This window comes from Zootoca vivipara, chromosome 1, assembly GCF_963506605.1.
Source record: "Zootoca vivipara chromosome 1, rZooViv1.1, whole genome shotgun sequence".
Taxonomy (NCBI): Eukaryota; Metazoa; Chordata; class Lepidosauria; order Squamata; family Lacertidae; genus Zootoca; species Zootoca vivipara.
The window spans coordinates 2,934,506-2,952,483 of record NC_083276.1 but is presented as its reverse complement, the minus strand read 5'-3'; the positions used below and the strand labels follow the sequence as shown (position 1 = coordinate 2,952,483).

The 17,978-nt window shown below is 47.2% G+C and overlaps 1 protein-coding gene across 2 annotated transcripts; it reads right to left on the bottom strand.

Annotated features, from left to right (window-relative positions):
- Positions 1–363: 363 nt before the first annotated feature.
- Positions 364–17,786, bottom strand: KLHDC2 (kelch domain containing 2). Of its 2 annotated transcripts, none has more exons than XM_035141221.2 (14): positions 17,709–17,786; positions 13,750–13,961; positions 11,828–11,907; positions 10,344–10,461; positions 9,396–9,511; positions 8,209–8,290; positions 6,593–6,676; positions 6,190–6,270; positions 6,044–6,102; positions 5,536–5,645; positions 4,327–4,399; positions 3,076–3,163; positions 1,661–1,713; positions 364–591 (listed from the first exon to the last, which is right to left on the bottom strand). In XM_035141221.2, exons 2-14 carry the CDS (start codon positions 13,939–13,941, stop codon positions 468–470), a joined length of 1,260 nt encoding a protein of 419 aa, XP_034997112.2. In that variant the 5' UTR covers positions 13,942–13,961; positions 17,709–17,786; the 3' UTR covers positions 364–467. The 2 variants fall into 2 exon arrangements, with proteins under 2 accessions (XP_034997112.2, XP_034997029.2); XM_035141138.2 differs by having other exon boundaries at positions 17,589–17,746.
- Positions 17,787–17,978: the final 192 nt, after the last annotated feature.

The window sequence follows — 17,978 nt, the reverse complement described above, 5'->3', positions numbered from 1 at the left end:
CAAATACAATTGTTCCAAAGTCCACCGCTGCTTTTTCCTCCGTCTTAAAGGCAACACTAACAAGACAGAGGGTTCAGTTCCACTGCTAATCTGTTTTCTTTCAAGGGCTGCAGCCCCACTGCTTTTAAGCCAGCGGGAAGCCCTCCCTAGGAATCCTTCTGGAGGGCAGGTGAAGCAGTGACGTCCTCTCGCCTTGCATTAAATACATTTATTGCAAACAAATTTTTACACAAAAATAGGTTCTCTCTCTAAGCCATTCACATGCAAACAAAAAAGAAAGGGCAAAGCAGAGAAGCCGTTACCTACAACGCAGCGGGGGGGGGATTAACCTATACAAATGTCACACACACTTTGCCAAACCGGGATGGTTCAAATTATTACATCTCTTTATATAAGAAGGGCTCGTTCATGTGCAGCACAGCCAGCCAAGGGCCTGGCGGCAGTGGAACTGCTTCATTGCCGTCCTCCTAGGAGCCAGACGTGTTGTTACTCCCAAAGCGCTGGTTGAGGCTGTGGAGAAGGTGCTTGGGAAGGCAGTGCCAGGAGCTGGCCAGGATCTCCTTGAAGCACATGATGGCTTCCAGGCACAGCCTGTGGGAAGGGAAAGAGAGGGGAGAAAAAGGGGGCTGAGAATTTGCGCCAGGCTCCTCTCTTCCCCCGTCCTCCACCAAGTCCCAACGGCCAACAGAACATGGGGTACATCTCCACTGGGCTTTCTAGGGTTCTAGAGCAGTGGTTCCCAAATTTGGGGGGCTGCTGGCCCCTCGGTTTCCATTAATGCACCCCCAGCGCCCCGTACTCTACAAAAAGCATTGTTTGCACAACCCACCAAGGAAGGTTAACACAGTACAATGCTAAACTAACAAGTAATTGCACATTTATTGAAAATCCAATTAAAACTATTGAATTTGATGCAACAAAACTGACAAATTTGATTTAATGATACTAGCTTTTCAAAGTCTGATTAGTCATTAACACCCTGCCTCTTAGTGCGCACTTTGGGACCCGCTGTGTTACCCTATCCAACAATCCAAGTGGGTCTGCCCTCCCTTGCTTTTCTATTGGTTAATCCTCTTTGCTAAACTCTTCCCACAACCAGCCCCTGACCATTCGATGAGTCTCAGCTGGCCGCCTGGGAATGTCTGCTTAGGGGTTTATGTGGGCAGATGGAGAGGGGGCTGTGCTCTATAAGCAGAACCCTCCCCAGCAATAGATTTGCTTCCCAGCTTTTCTGAGTAATAATTCAGGCTGTCCAACTACCAGATAAGACAGCAGAACCAGGCTGGATGGGCCCTGCAGAGTTGGGGGCGGGGGGAGATTTTTAATTCCTTTCTTGGGAGACATATTTTTTTTAGGCAGGCAGAAATTCAACAGGTGCAGCTATCTTTATCCCAACTGGCAGGTTGAAAGGAAAAAACGCCTGCCAAGAGCTTACAAACGGGGCGAAATCTTGTTGGCATATGGTCACCCATTCCTAGAAAGGAAACCTCTTTCCCTGACTCCAAGAATAATTCTGCTCCTTTTTTTCTCGGGAAGAGACTTGAGCCCGTTACATACCATATGAAAGCCCCCACTTTCTCATGTTGCATATCCAACCGTAACTGCAAGAATCCACAAGCAATTAGTGGGTTCCCCCCCACGCACACACTTTAATATATACCTTACGAGGGATTTTGGTTGAAGAGAAAATACAAGAATCTCATTACTATGTGCCTGAAAAGGAAAAGAGAGAGAGAGAGCAGCTTGTACAAATCTCATGATTGAAAAAGCACCTTTGACTTCCAGCCCGATTCAAAAGGGTCCGTGTGGTGCTGTAGAGACTACATTGCTGGCCCTGGACCAGAGAGAGCTGGGTTCGAATCCTTGCTCAGCCCTGAAGTTTCTCAGCCCAACCTAACTCCCCAGGTGGTTCTGAGGATAAAATGGCAGATGGGGTGGAAGGTCCCCAAGCGTGTGAGTAACGTCTGCCCTCTGAGGAGATATACCACTTCCACTTCAGGATATTTGAAATCCGTCGCCAGGGAGAACCACGAGGGCAGAATTTGCAAGGAATGGGGAACCTCAGGAGTCGAATCCTGCCCTCCAAGCTTCCTTAACGGGTGCCTCCGTTGCATATCTTTAGGTGCCAGGCAAACACATTCCTCTTTGCTCAGGCCTTTGGTTAATTAAACAACTTAATGGCCTTTTAAACTGAGTGTGTAAGGGGGATATTTTTTTATTTGTCATGATGCCTTGTAATATTGTGCTTTTATATTGTAAACCGCCCTGTGATCCTCGGATGAAGGGACATATAGAAATTTAATTAACAACGGGCCCTCAGGACTCTACAGAGACTGCACGCTCAGACATACCTCATTGGCCCTCTGCTCCTTCCTCTAGTGATTTCACCTGGCTAGAGCATTCCTTTGACCCATGGTAATGCCTTTTGCTAGCCCAGATGGAGAGTTGTGTGCCAGGCCCCGGCCCCCAGAAGTCTTGCCCCAAGGGAATGTGGGCTGAAAAATGCTCTCCCCCCCCCACTTCTGCACAGACTTGGACTGGGGTCAGAGGAACTGCCCAGGAGGTAGCAGCCATGTTAGAGCAGGTCGAGACCCATCTTCATAGAATCGGAAGGCACCCAAGGCTCATCTAGTCCAACCCCCTGCAATGCAATAGTCTCAGCTAAAGCATCCATGACAGATGGCCATCCAACCTCTGCTTAACAGCCTCCAAGGAAGGAAAGTCCACAACCTCGCAAGGGAGACCGTCCCACTGTCAAACAGCTGATCCGGTGGGTCTTGCTGGGAAATCCAAATCCCAACGTTTTGCCATGACCAAAACCAGAAATAATTGTCATGCCCACTGCTGCTTCTGCCCCACTGGCTGGCAATCACAGCACTGAAAGGTGTGTGGGAGGGGGTGCCTCTACCCAGGCGGAACTGCTTTGCAATGGGCCAGAGGTGTGTCTCTGTGTGTGTGAAGCCAAGAATTCTGCCCGCAAACTGACGGAGCAGGCAGCCTTTGGGCTTTACAAAGGGAGCAGCGACTTTGTGTCCATGTGCCCTGGGAAGAAGAAGAACAACAACAAGGACTCACGGCTTTGTGGTGGGCAAGCAGATTGTTGGCACAGCCCCCAAAGACAATCACCTCTCCCTCGTCGCTCGCGCACGCCGTGTGCCAGAGCCTGTAAGCAGATCACACAAAGGACTGAGAACACAAAAGGCAGAGGTGGGGTCAGGCAGGAGGGAAATTCAGCAGAAAGCTTTGGCTGCGACTCAAGGGAAGCCTGCTGCTGTGTATGGCTTTCATCTCCCCTATTTTTGTTGTTATGATTATCTATTTCCTTGAGTTTTGGAACATTTTGTGTCACTTTTAAACTGCCTTGTTTGTGGCCTAGAGAAGCCAGCGATTGGACAAGAGGGTTTATCCGCCCTCCGCTCCTTTGAGGTAGGGGCCTGTTGCAAGACACTCCTTTGTTTCTTACCCCGAGGCTGCCGGATGAGCCATATGGGGGCCCCTTTGCCCAAATGTGCGGCAAGATTCAAGAATGGCAAATTGCTTTCAAAAGCAGAATAAGAGCACAGACCTAAGTGGCTACGCTTGGCTTCTCTGGGATGCTAACAACAGAACTAATGACATTTGAAGCCGCTTGCAGGCCAGCCAAATGGAGGCTGGCCTGGGTTTACTGGAGCTGAAGAGTCTGGCCTGGACCCTCTGCCCATTATGCAAAGGGGGAATCATAGAATTGTAGAGTTGGAAGGGGCCCCAGAGGGTCACCTAATTCCATCCCCTGCAGCGCAGGAATCGCAGCGAAAGAAGCCCTGACCAGCGGCTATCCAACTTCTCAAATCTTCTCTTAATTCAGGCTAAGCATCCCAAACTCCCTCCTGTTCCTCACAAGGCTTGGCTTCCAAGCCTGTTATCATCTTGAGGCTGCACACACTACAGATAGTCAATATCCTTTTTAAACTGTGGCGCCCAGAACTGGACACATGACTCCAGGTGGGGTCGGACCAAGGCAGAATAGAGGGGCACTATGACTTCCCTGGATCTGGACGCTACACTTCTGCTGCAGACAGCATTGTTGCAGCCGTCTGACAATATTCTCATCCAGAATTTGTCCCTGTCAAATGCAAGATGATGGAGTGGTTTCTCTGCCCTCCAACCCCTAAAGCCAATCTTGCTAAGTTCAAAAAAGCGCAAGAGCCAAAAGGCTGCCCAAGATCTAAACAGCCATGAAGGTAGAAGCCAAAGAGGGCCATCAGTACAAGCAAAGCAACGACCAGGAGAGGTGAGCTTTATGGAGGGTTCAGAGTAGTGTTTGTTACTGCGCGTGGGACTCCTTACCGGGGTTTCTCTGAATAATTGTGCTCAAATTGTATCCACTCATTTTTACTAATGCAGTAGATCCAGGCATCACCTGCAGAGAACAGAAGGGAGGTTTTCATTGAGTGTTAGCAAAAGCAGCTGTCCTTGGCGACAACTTGATCCAGAATTTGAACTCACAGGTGGTCACTTGAAACCGTCATTTCCCACAACTACTGTGAGTGGCTCAAGAGGCAAATAGGAAACGTGGGGATCAGAACACACCCCAAGCCCTAAACTGTGGTTAAATTAATTATTTTTGCATACAATCATTTAACTCCAATAATTCATTGTACTTTTTTGGGGGTGTGTGTGTGCAATGAAACAGGTCCACGTGGAACATTGGTGGTGATGGTGGGAAGGCACAGAGATGTTTCCAAATTTTCTTTACAAACATGAGGTCTAGAAACTTGGAGGGTTGTTTTTTTTTTTATAAATGGAAAGTGATAGCCAAGATTCTCAGGATGCCAAATTTAAACCAGATGTACTAGGTGGGGGTGGGGGTGGGAGGGCGAGAGGGAAGGAGGAAAGACTTCAGAGTTATCGGATCTACTTTGGTTTTCTTGCTAGAAGTTGAAGGCTCGCCAGCTGAAGCCAGAGGGCGGCTCAGGAGGTGGAGTTTGTTGCCAACTGAAGGCCACAAGCCAATATACTGGGAAATCATCATATCCAAGTACTACCTCAAGTCCTTGTGGTCAAGGGCGGGTAAGAAATCTGATAAAATAAAATATGTTAAGAAAGAAGTGTGGGTTCCAACACAGGCCTCTGAAGCTGGGCAGGACTGAACAGAGACCTTCTCAAAGGTCCAAAACCAATTATGCTGATCTACAGCAAACCGCTTGGAGATCCACCAATCGATCCCATCCTACAATGTGCCCACCCTTGATATATATTATTTGAGATCCATATCAATCAGCCCAACTTCCCACCAGCCAATTGTTGTGTTTTGTGACCCTTTTAGCCACTTTAGCTCTAACCCGTGTTTTTGAGAGGGGTGGGGAACAAACAGCAGCAGAGCCCAGACCCCAGGTGACACTGACGCGCTGGCCGGGTCCTGAACTGCAGCCCCTGCAAGGATCTTCTGGGATCATCACATGAAGGCTCAAATAAACCCAGCACCAGCCAATTCTGTGGAAAGGCTCTTCTACCTAAACTGAAGGCTATTTTTTAGCTCTCTTGGGATTTACTTACTGAGAGGCTGCTTGTCGGTGGTGAACCCGCCAAAGAGGAAGAGATGATCAGACGAGACTGGGGTTAAAGAATGCCAGGATCGGCCAACGGGGCAGATGCCTTGCGTGATTCTGTGTTGGGGGAACACAATTGGCAGGGGGTCAAAACAGCAGCCAGGGATTGAGTGTCTGATCTTACTATAAGCAACCAGCGGGATATAAATCCTTCTATAAACAAATCAATAATAAACAAATTTAGGCCCCACCTTATTTCAGTAATTTTAAATTGTACAGAACTGTTTGAGTTGTTGTAACTCGCCCTGGGACCTCAGGGTGAAGGGCAGGCCAATAAATCGCAATAAATAAAGTAATCATAGCAAACGAGTCCCGGTGCTCTCCAGATGCGATTCCCACCGGCTCCAAACACTGCTCGCTGGGACTGATGGGAGTTGTAGTCCAAAACATTTGGAGAGCACCTGGTTCGGGAGCAGCTTCCCTGCGCCGACAAGGGGAGACAGAAGCCTACGTACATTTCATGCCACTCCCACATGTCCAGATTGAGGGAATAGAGATCGTTCATCCTGGACTCCTGAGGGAAAGAGGGAGAGATGAACGAGTTTAGTGAAACCTGCACTCCGGAAAGGCAGCCGTGTCCCCACTCTGCTCTCGCACTCACTCGGTATCTTCCTCCAAAGACGTAGCCTCTGTTTCCAACCGTGGCACAAGCGTGGGCTGCTCGGGGCGACGGCGATTTACCCTGCAGAGGGAAGAAGAGGAAGAGGAGGGGACAGGTGAGAGACTACCTGCTTTGGACTCTATGAAATCTTGCCGTCTCCTGCCACTGGCCACTTTTGAGGAACTGGCTGTTGCTGGTCATATTTCTTAGGATCTGACAGGGAGTAGAAATGAACCAGCTGATATTAACAAATATGGGCGCCAGCTCCCTCGGCCAATAATGTGAGATGAGCGCACAACCCCAGAGTTGGTCACGACTGGACCTAATGGTCAGGGGTCCCTTTACCGGATAATATTTTTTTTAAAACGTACGATTGCCATATTTTGGAAGTCCACTACTTTACCTTGGTTACAGGCTGGTTCCACGTAAACGTTTCTGTGTCCAGGACGTGAACGTGATCGTTCCACCCGCGAGGAACACCTGAATTCTTTTAGACAAGGACAGGGACAATGGATGAAATCTCATTCCATACAGCAGTTTTCGACATTTGCAAACTAGGACAGAAAAATTTGTGGAACGGAGCGCTGACTCCCCACGGCCACTGTTCCTCCTGTGATGCGTGCAAGAGTCTTCTAGAACAGCTGTGGGTTTCAGCCTCCACTGCCCAGGAGAAGCAGGGCCACAGAGCAGGTAAATACGGCCAGCTATTTTGAGGCGGTGGAGCTGAAAGCCACAGTTGTTCTGGGGGCCTCTTATGTGCCATCTCCCTGATTTTTGGTATTATTTATTTAACCCTTTAATATCTCGCCCTCAATCAGGAAGCACAGTGCAGCTCACAACAAGAAACAAGATAAAAACAGCAACAACAGAATGCTAAACCCAATAAAATAAAACCCCACAATCAGAATCAAATAAGCAGTGGCAACTATCTAGAATAAATTCCACTTATGGATCCAAAGGCCTGGGCAAATATACATGCCTTTAGCCTTTGCTTGAATGTTTGTACTGAGGGAGCCAAGCAGATGTCACCTGGGAGGGAGTTAGAATCATAGAATCATAGAGTTGGAAGAGACCCCAAGGGCCATCCAGTCCAACCCCCTGCCGAGCAGGAAACACCATCAAAGCATTCTTGACATATGCCTGTCAAGCCTCTGCTTAAAGACCTCCAAAGAAGGAGACTCCACCACACTCCTTGGTAGCAAATTCCACTGCCGAACAGCTCTTACTGTCAGGAAGTTCTTTCTAATGTTTAGGTGGAATCTTCTTTCTTGTAGTTTGAATCCATTGCTCCATGTCCGCTTCTCTGGAGCAGCAGAAAACAACCTTTCTCCCTCCTCTATATGACATCCTTTATATAGAAATCACAGGTGAGATGCCACCACCGAGAAGGCCCTGTCTTGTGTCACTGTCCAACAGATGTGACTACAAGCAGGGCATTCTCTGTGGATCATAATGCAAAAAGGTTGGATGGCAGGGGGCAGGGAGAGAGAGTTTCCTTGGGTCCTAATTCACTTAGGGGTTTTGATCACCTGCAGCCACTGCAGAGCTTTCAGGCCAACAGCCAAGCAGCAGCATCTTGAGCAGGTATGTCAAACCTGCGGCCCTCCAGATGTTTTGGACTACAATTCCCATCTTCCCCAACCACTGGTCCTGCTAGCTAGGGATCATGGGAGTTGTAGGCCAAAACATCTGGAGGGCTGCAGGTTTGACATGCCTGATCTTGAGCAATCTGCAGCTTCCAGAATGACTTTAAGGCCTAATTTAGGCCAGGGCATAGGCAACCTTGGCCCTCCAGATCTCTTGGGACTACAACTCCCATGATCCCTAGCTAACAGGACCAGTGGTCAGGGATGATGGGAATTGTAGTCCCAAAACATCTGGAGGGCCGAGGTTGCCTATGCCTGCTTTAGGCCCCCAAAGAGCAGATTGCAGCAATCTATTTGGGAGGCTACAAGAATTAGTAAATGAGCCACTCCTGAACTAGAAGAGATTCCAGCGCACAAAAAGCAGGAGACTTACCCAAAAAGAGGTTTCATCAAACTCGAACCTTCCGATCTGCTCCCCTTCAGGGTAATACCCATAGCCACCAAAAAATATAAGCCTGTTCAACAGAAGGGGAGGGAAGGCAGAGAAACAAAAGAATAAACTATCATTAGAGTGACCAGGCAACATGCGGTAATGGTTTTTCACTTACAAGAAAGCACCACTTAAAGAGCAGAAGCCAGAATATCTGAGAAAAGGTTCCATTATTCATTTCAGCCTTTTGTAAGCTGAGCCAGCATGTCTGGGGGGCACCAGGTGGCCAAAGGTAGATTTATTTAAATGAAACTGAGGTACCCATAACCTGCTTCTCCTGCCTTTATATACTGCAGCTAAAATCTATTCGCAAAGGCAGTTAGAAGTGCCACAGGACAAGAGCAGGGCCTTGGCAGTGTTAGCTCTGAGGTGATTTGCTGTTGCTATTTCAGAAAAAAACATAAAGCCAACAAAACTTTTTTTTTCAGGGGGTGGGTGGGGAAGAGGCATCCAGTTGTGCTGCTATTTTAGCCAGAAAAGTTTCTTAGCTTGTTTCCCTGCCCCCTCTTGCTGTTGTTAACTTAACTCTGAAATTTACTATTAACTCTGCATGGTCACAAGCCTGTTATGTTATTTGGCCGCAGGCTAATAATAATAATAATAATAATAATAATAATAATTTATTATTTATACCCCGCCCATCTGGCCGGGTTCCCCCATCCACTCTGGGCGGCTTCCAACAAAATATTAAAATACAGAAATCCATCAAACATTAAAAGCTTCCCTAAACAGGGCTGCCTTGAGATGCCTTCTAAAGGTCTGGTAATTGTTGTTCTCTTTGACCTCTGGTGGGAGGGCATTCCACAGGGTGGGTGCCACTACCGAGAATGTTTAGGATGTCATGGAACATCAAGGAAATGCATTTATTACATTCATATGCTGCCTACTTTTATATAAAAGCTATAGGCTGCTTACACGAAACCAATATGATTCAATTAGGCCAAATTACATTACAAATTAAATACAAAGAGTACTATTGCAGTAATGAATGGGTAAGAGATACACAGTGGAGAAAGCCAGTTCTTCCCACTATTTTTTTAGTCAAATGAGGCTGCAGAGCACGCAATCATTTCCAGGAAAGAGAAGGGACCCCGAAACAGTCAGGCTCTGGTTCATGCCGACACACTTACTTGTTTCTATAAACCCAAACACCGAGTTTGTCTTTTGATGATGGAGGGGTACCTTGGCACTCCACCCTGACCCACTGCAACACTTTGTCGCTTGACCTGGAATTAAGCATGTAGAACTGCAAGAAAATAAAAGGACGGATTATGAACGGGTAGCTCATTGGCCCAAAAGGATCCTGGTTATTTGGATTGCTCTGTGTCGATTTAAAGATCTTAGGGACGCAGGTGGCGCTGTGGTCTAAACCACTGAGCCTCTTGGGCTTGCCGATCGGAAGGTCGGCAGTTCAAATCCCTGCGACGGGGTGAGCTCCTGTTGCTCTGTCCCAGCTCCTGCCAACCTAGCAGTTCAAAAGCATGGCAGTGCAAGGAGATAAATAGGTACCGCTGCGGCGGGAAGATAAATGGCATTTCCGCGCACTCTGGCACTCGTCAAGATCCTCCATGCACCAGAAGCGGTTTAGTCCTGCTGGCCACATTAACTGGAAAGCTGCCTGGGGACAAACGCCGGCTCCCTTGGCCTGCAATTAAGATGAGTGCTGCAACCCCATACCCTGTTTCTCATATTTTAAGACATACCCATAAAATAAGCCATAGCAGGATTTTTAAGCATTCAAGGAATATAAGCCATACCCCAAAAATAAGACATAGTGATAGGCGCAGCAGCAATGCCGGCCGCAACAGGAGGAGGAGGAAAAAATAAGACATCCCTTGAAAATAAGCCATAGTGTGTTTTTTTGAGGAAAAAATAAATATAAGACATGTCTTATAATATGAGAAACACGGTAGTTGCCTTTGACTGGTCTTAGCCATCCAGGGGTCCTTTACCTTTAAGATCTTAATTTGGCCTGTCAGGCAACATGGGGGTTTTGGATACTGTAGTTTTCCAGCTCCAAAACGAAGGCAAAAAAAGGGGACGAGCCCCACCCCATCCCGGGAAATTCAAGGACTGACCTTGTTTGTGTTGCCACGTGCGTGGTGCCCTCCAAACAGGTACAAGACTCTGTCCATACAGACGGCACAGCTCCCTGACATCGAAGGTGGCACATCTCCAGCCGTTCTGTGCTTTGTCCTGGCAAGGCAGGGGCAGAAAGACCTCTGGTTTAACAAGGAAGCTGTCCTTTCTCATGCTCGTCTGTCATTTATAGCTTTTGGTATAACTTAGTGTGGTACTGACATGCCGATTCACAGCTCTCATCACCTCCCCGAACTGATGGCACTTCAATCCGAAGCGCCGTATGACCATTCTCAATGGATTCATACCCGTGTTATAAAACAGAGGGATCCCCAAGCATAAAATCCAGTGGAAATCCACTGGCACCACCTCATGGAATCCGCCGTCTAAGTAAGGAGAGGAACCATCTCTAGGCAGTACCTCAACTCAAGACATCCTGACTAGGAGGATTCATCAGGGGTGATGGTACTGAAAACTCCTGTGAATTTCAAGAAATCCAACAGGAAGACAACTCTCCTCATCTTGCTTTCAGCAAAGCGGATCAGAAGACTCACTTCTTTCAATGCACATTTTGTCTTATCTGCCTTGAGCCATCTAGAAAGGGTGGGTTGCAAAATAAAACTAACAAACAAAAAAACTGGAGGGCATGGAAGTACGGTTGCAAGTGGAACGTTTTGGCTCCCAAACGGTGCAAACCCGGAAGTGAGTGTTCTGGTTTGCGAACGTTCTTTGGAACCTGAACGTCCGACGGGGCTTCCGCAGCTTCCAATCAGAAGCTGCGCTTTGGTTTCCGAACGTTTTGAAAGTCAAACGGCACTTCTTCACCCCCAACTGCCTATAGAAGATACGAGCGCCGCCACTGCTGCTTTTATGGAAACAACAAATCTGAAAGACCAAAGCAAAGAGGAGGACAGGTGCAGAGCTTGCCGATACAGAAATTTCACTTATTGGTACAAGTTTTGGAGTAAAATCCTCCTCCTTCAGCAGCTATAAACAAAGGTAACTGGCAAAAAAATAGCAAAACAATTTTTTAAAGCACAGAAAAATATTAAATCAATATGTAAAAAAAAAAAAATACACCAGCACAAGAAATTATTTAAGATCAATATATATATATATATATATATATATATATATATATATCCTGAAGAAGTATCGTACTCCAAAACACATGGAGCTAAATAAAAGTACTGTATAGGTAAGCACTGGGGCCTGTCCTCTTCTCTGTTTTGAAGCTTCATGGTGCTTTCCTCCTCGTCTTGCACAATCCAACCTGAAAACCAAAGTTTCAGGTACAGCTTGTCAGGAGCAGAGGGAAGGTGGATCCGCTGCCCCCTAAAGCACAACACGTTTTATACCACCCACCCATGGCTTTGACAAACCACCAACTCTGTTCTACTGCTCTAACAAAACGTGATCATGGTTAGAGGCATTTTTCGGGGTGGGTGTGGGGGAGATAGGAGGCACTCAAGATATAATTTACCATCTTCCAGTTTCCATGTTGTATATCCAGATTTCATCTCGGGGCAGGTAAAAGTCGTAGAATCCTCTCACCTGAGCATTCTGAAGCAGGAAAGAAGGAAAGGCGGGGGGAAGCACCCCCATTATTAAATGGAACGATTAATTAAAAAGCACCATCTGTTTCTCTCTTTATGCTGATAGTCTAAAGAACACCCCACCCTCCATTTCCACCCAAATACATGTATTTTGAGAATCATGCCCAACTTGGGTATAGATATGTGGGATATTCCAGGGCAAGACTGTGAGACCCATTTATTTATTTATTTCATTTATATTCTGTCCCCCCCCCCAATCTGACATTCTGATGAATCCACAGGGAGCATTTTTCAACAGACAGAGGGTCCTGACTAAGCCAGGACCAACCCCAGCCCCATGTCATAGAATCATAGTTGGAAGGGGACCCTCAAGGGTCCTCTATTGACTAGTCCAACCCCCTGCAATGCAGGAATCTCAGCTAAAGCATCCATGACAGATGGCCATCCAACCTCTGCTTGAAAACCTCCAAGGAAGGAGAACAGCAGAAGCGCTCAGAAGGGTGAGGTACAAGTAAATTATCACTATTCAGGGTGGATAAAAATCAATTATTATTTTTTTAAAAAATAAAACATTCAGATTTTAAAAAATTTAAATCGGATTTTTGGGATTAAAATCAGATTTTTTTAAAATTTTAATTGGATTTTTAAAATAAAATGCTTTTGGAGGAAAAAATCTTTCTAAAGATAGTTTTCTATTTAAGTTACATTATAGTCCAAAGACTATTCATCAGGAAATAAGGATTTGTTTGAAGTTTTTCATGTGTGCTAAAACTCAATCTAATTTTTTAAATAAATTGTTTAACCACATCAGTTAACAAACATGGATACATATGCTTAAATAAATTGTTTACATTGTTATTAAGGAAACGATTATTTTTCTCCTTCCAATAAAGTACAGCTGAAACGTTGTCCAAATATAAAGTTAACTTATTAAATCTCACAATAATTTCATAATTATCTGTCAATGTATTTCTAATAGTATTACCAAATCAGTATTTTTTGATATGTAAAAACTCCTCTGAAAATTCCAAAAATGAAACCTTCATCTGGTTGTAAATATTAAGATTATACCAGCAAGAATGAGTCTTTCTGTAACAAAAAATGATGTAAATCAAGTCTTGCTGACTAGTTATTTAAATCAATTTGATTTAAACCAAATCCATCCTGTCACTATCATCCGCCTCCTCCTCCTCCTCCTGTACTTAATACACCCCTTGAGAGCTTTGGGGCATAACACAATGCACAAATTAAGTACAGTGGTACCTCGGTTTATGAACACAATTGGTTCCGGAAGTCTGTTCATAAACTGAAGCGTTCATAAACTGAAGCGAACTTTCCCATTGAAAGTAATGGAAAGTGGATTAATCCATTCCAGACGGGTCCACGGAGTACTCAACCTGAAGCGTATTTAACCTGAAGCATGGGTGTAATTGGTTCCAGAAGTCTGTTCATAAAATGAAGCGTTCATAAACTGAAGTGAACTTTCCCATTGGAAGTAATGGAAAGTGAATTAATCCGTTCCAGATGGGTCCGCGGCGTTTGTAAACTGAAAATTCATAAACCGAGGTGTTCGTAAACTGAGGTTCCACTGTAATAATAATGGCAAAACATCCCACAACGTCCCTTGAGACCTTCAAATATAAGGCAACGCATCAAATTAAATTATTACAACACGGTTAGCAGCAACCTGTTGCTCTCTCTCTCTCTCTTTCTCTCTCACAAACACACACACACACACACAAATTTTAAACCGGGTGCATCTTCTCCAGCCCTCTGTGATGGGGGGAGCAAGGGCCCCACCTCTTCTTGTCCTGCCTTTGCCAAATAAAGGATTCTTTTTGCTGCTCACCTTATACCCGCCCCAAACGAACATGCACTGCCCGTCGCTGACAGCCACGTGGCCACTCCGTTCGGCAGGACTGCCGTTCTCGAGATGCTCCAAGCTGTCCTCTGCTGGACCGGCAATGTCTTCATCCGCTGGCAAATCTTCATCCTCCGGAAGATCCTCATCCACCGGCAACTCTTCATTGTCATCTGCCATGCCTCTAACAGGAGAGTCTCCTTCAAGAAAGGAAGACAAAGAGGAAGAGAAGCTTTAAAAATTGTGCTTAGCCAAGAGGAGTCAGTGAGGGTCAAGAGACACTTCTGCCAGTCTCTGAAAAACTCTTCATTTTCTTTTGGCTGGCTCCTAGGGTTGGCAGGGGTCACTTATTGTGAGAAACACCTCTTGGCTATTGTCCACAGATGAACCTTGGTCCCCTGGGGTGCCCGTTTTTAGCTCAGTGAGTTCTTTCAAGTTTGTCACTTCCTAGCCACTCTGTGGGTTTTTAGAGGCACGGTGCTTCCAAATTATGCAGACCTTTCCACCAGCCACAATGGGAAGGCAGCTAGGCACATACTTTGCACTCCAGGATTAGGCCATTAGGGACCCAGGTGGCGCTGTGGTTAAACCACTGAGCCTAGGGCTTGCTGATCAGAAGGTCGGCGGTTCGAATCCCTGTGACGGGGTGAGCTCCCGTTGCTTGGTCCCAGCTCCTGCCAACCTAGCAGTTCGAAAGCACGTCAAAGTGCAAGCAGATAAATAGGAACCGCTACAGCGGGAAGGTAAACGGCGTTTCCATGTGCTGCTCTGGTTTGCCAGAAGCGGCTTTGTCATGCTGGCCACATGACCTGGAAGCTATACGCTGGCTCCCTCGGCCAATAATGCGAGATGAGCGCGCAACCCCAGAGTCGGTCACGACTGGACCTAATGGTCAGGGGTCCCTTTACCCTTACTAGCCACTCTGTGGGTTTTTAGAGGCACGGTGCTTCCAAATTATGCAGACCTTTCCACCAGCCACAATGGGAAGGCAGCTAGGCACATACTTTGCACTCCAGGATTAGGCCATTTGCTTTTCATGTGGAAGGTGCCAGTAAAAAGCAGCTTCTCACAGTCTGTCAGGGCTGTTGCGACTACTCTAGAGTAACGACTTTCCACATGCTTGTCTTTTAACAGTCTTTATTGGTGCACTCTATTTACAGTGTAACAAGCTGTTGGATGCATGTCTGCTCATTCCGATCCAGAATCCGGCACTGCCCGTTTATGCGACTTTGACCAACATAAAAGCCGCGGGACAGTGAATCTCCTCCCCTTTCTCCTCCTCCTTAATTCCTCCCATGCTGCCAGAGACCTGACACTCTCTCTCCGTGTCCTGAATAGCCCCTTCAGACCCTGCGCTTTCATGGCTGCACGGGGATGAACTGCTCCTGATGAGAGGGGGAGGTTCTCTATAATCTCTCCCCCTTACACAGTCCTATAAGAAGAGCCTGGCTGCTGGGTGAGGTCCAAGGGTCCCCACCTTGTCCAGCATCCTGTTTTCAAAGTGAGCAACCAGATCCCTCAAAGGGAAGCCCCCAAGGGAGAGATGCCTTTTCACAAACTATGATCTCCTTCAGATAACCCATTTCTTGAGCATTCATCCCAATTTGCTTGTGGAGTGTGTACACATCTTTCCATTAACCATTCACTCATTCCTCACTTTTCAGTGCATTCCTCTGTAATTTTCGCCCTCACAAAAAAAAGAACACAAAAAACTGGATTTGTTACTCTAGGGCAGACATAGGCAAACTCCAGCCTTCCAGATGTTTCGGACTACAATTCCCATCATCCCTGACCACTGGTCCTGTTAGCTAGGGATGATGGGAATTGTAGTCCCAAACATCTGGAGGGCCGGCGTTTGCCTATGCCTGCTCTAGGGCGACAGAGTGCTTTAATCCAATTTAATTGCGCAAATCCAAACTTCCTGGTATGCACTCAAATCTGTCCCACAACATACTGACAATCTGGAAGCGTCCGGAAAAACTGTACGAGAGCAACCCATTTCTCTTCCAAGCTCACTCTCCGAAGATGACCTCAATGTTGAGTGCAAATAAAGGTCTTAACTCAGCCAACTGGAGCAGGAAAAACAAGCTCCGTGGCCCAGTAGTCTCGCCCACAGTCAAGCACAGCATCTCAAGGATGTCTTTAAGAGCTCTCTGGGAAAAGCCAGCCCTGAAGGTCTTGGCCAGGGAAGCAGGAGGAGGAGCAGGCAGCCGGAAAAGAAGAATTGGCTCTTGGCTACCTTTTCTAGTCATTTGGACATCCCAAGGCTTAGCTGCTAGATCGCAGTACCTGGAGCCTGAAATGCTGAAGGCTGTTTAAAGGCAGTTTAAATGGATTTCTTGCTAGCCTTATATAAGTGTCAGGCCAGTAGCCTGACTCATTATAATGTCCTACACTGGCTTGCGGGATCTTTCTGGGCTTTTCAGGCAGGTATCTGGAGCTGCTAGGGACTGAACCTGGGACCTTCTGCTAAAGCAGGTGCTGTACCACTGAGCTATGGCTCAGACCCCTTTGTAGCAACGTAAGGAGGTAGATTCCTTCAAGGGGTAGGATGGGTTGTGCTGTAGCCAGTAAGGGGCAATCACATTTTCGAAGGCTGCCCTACACATTATTCATTGAAACAAAAAATGGGGGGTTGCTATATAAAACTAGCACAGTGGGGATCAGGGCTAGAAACCCTGGAAAGGCAGCATGGTGTACTGGTTGGAGTATCATACCAGGACCTGAAAAGCAGGGTTCAAATCCCCACTGGACCACATGAAGTTCGCTTGGGGTGATCTTGGGGGTCAGCCAATACTGCCACTCAGCCTACGCTACCTCACAGAGTTGTTGTGGGGATTAAATGAGGGGTGAGAACCACTTTGTACCCCACTTTGAGTTCCTTAGAGGTAAAGATGGAATATAAAGGCAATCAACAAACAACCCCGCAAGTCTGACCAAATGTGGAATTGTGGCGAACTGGATTTAAGACTGGGAGTGGGGATGGGGAAGGAAACTGAGAGGGTGGCATAGTGATTCAGAGTGTCTGACTAGGACCTGGGGGACATGGGCTCCAATTCCACGCTCGGCCACGGAACTCACTGGGTGACCTTGTGGGCCAGTCACTCTCCCTCTCAGCCTATTAATCTTACGTATTTATTAAATTCACATGCTGCCCTCCACCGGAAGATCCGCGGAGTAGTTTACATTATAAAAACACAAAATACACAACAACACCCACCACCAATACCCAATACGGGGTGAGGGTTGGGGAAAAAGGGGTTTGTTGTTGATGTTGTTATGCATTTTGTGCTTTTATCTTGTATCTTTATGCTGCGAACCACCCAGAGATCTACATACGGAAAGCAAATGAAATAAAGAACCAATTGCTCCCCTACCTCGCAGGGCTGTTGGGGGTGAAATGAGGGGTGTGTGTGTAGAAGCCTGCCCTCCACTTTCAAGCTCCTTGGAGGTAAAAAGGATGGGATAGGAATGCAGTAAGTGAAATGACTGTTTCTCCGTGAATGGCTAGCCCAGGCACAGGCAAACTCGGCCCTCCAGATGTTTTGGGACTACAACTCTCATCATCCCTAGTTAACAGGACTAGTGGTCAGGGGTGATGGGAATTGTAGTCTCAAAACATCTGTAGGGCCGAGTTCGCCTATGCCTGGGCTAGTCTTCTGCATGCAGGTTGATAATAATAATTATTCTTTATACCCCGCCCATTTGGCTGGGTTTCCCCAGCCGCTTTCCTTTTCCTGGGGGGGGGGGAGCTTCCTAAAAGGTGACAACAACCCCCCCAAAAAAAGAGACCCCCCAGCCTGCAGTGGTGCAGCCCATTCAGTCACCTTATTCTGCAGGAGGAGGAAGGAGCCACTGAAGAAGGCCGGGGGGGGGGGTAGGAAACCTTCGACTGCTTCCCCTGCCGGGCTCAACGGAAGACGCCCTCTTCTCCCCTCTCGACTTACCTTAGCAGGGTCCGCTCACAATGTCAACATCCGCCGGTGCCGGCGGATATCCGGCCCGCCTTCCTGCCACAGCGGAAGCTCCGCCCCCTCTGCCGTCAACGGAGGAGGCGAGAGATGTGGACAGAGCGTCCGCCCCGGTCTTGCTCCCCCTGCAGGGAAGGAGGGGAACGGCACCCGAGAGAGGGGTGCGGAGCGAAGGAAGCGTCAGATTGCCCCATGGCCTACCTTGCAGGGGGGGCTGAGAGGGGTCGCTGTGGTCGTTAGAATGAC

Excerpts from the sequence above, each read along its gene's own strand:
- KLHDC2 (XM_035141221.2), bottom strand. The coding sequence starts at position 13,941 with ATGGCAGATGACAATGAAGAGTTGCCGGTGGATGAGGATCTTCCGGAG. Across the intron at positions 10,462-11,827 it reads AACATGGAAACTGGAAGATG|GACAAAGCACAGAACGGCTG; the intron begins GTAAATTATATC and ends CTGCCTTGCCAG. Across the intron at positions 5,646-6,043 it reads ATGTGGGAGTGGCATGAAAT|AATCACGCAAGGCATCTGCC; the intron begins GTACGTAGGCTT and ends CCCCCAACACAG.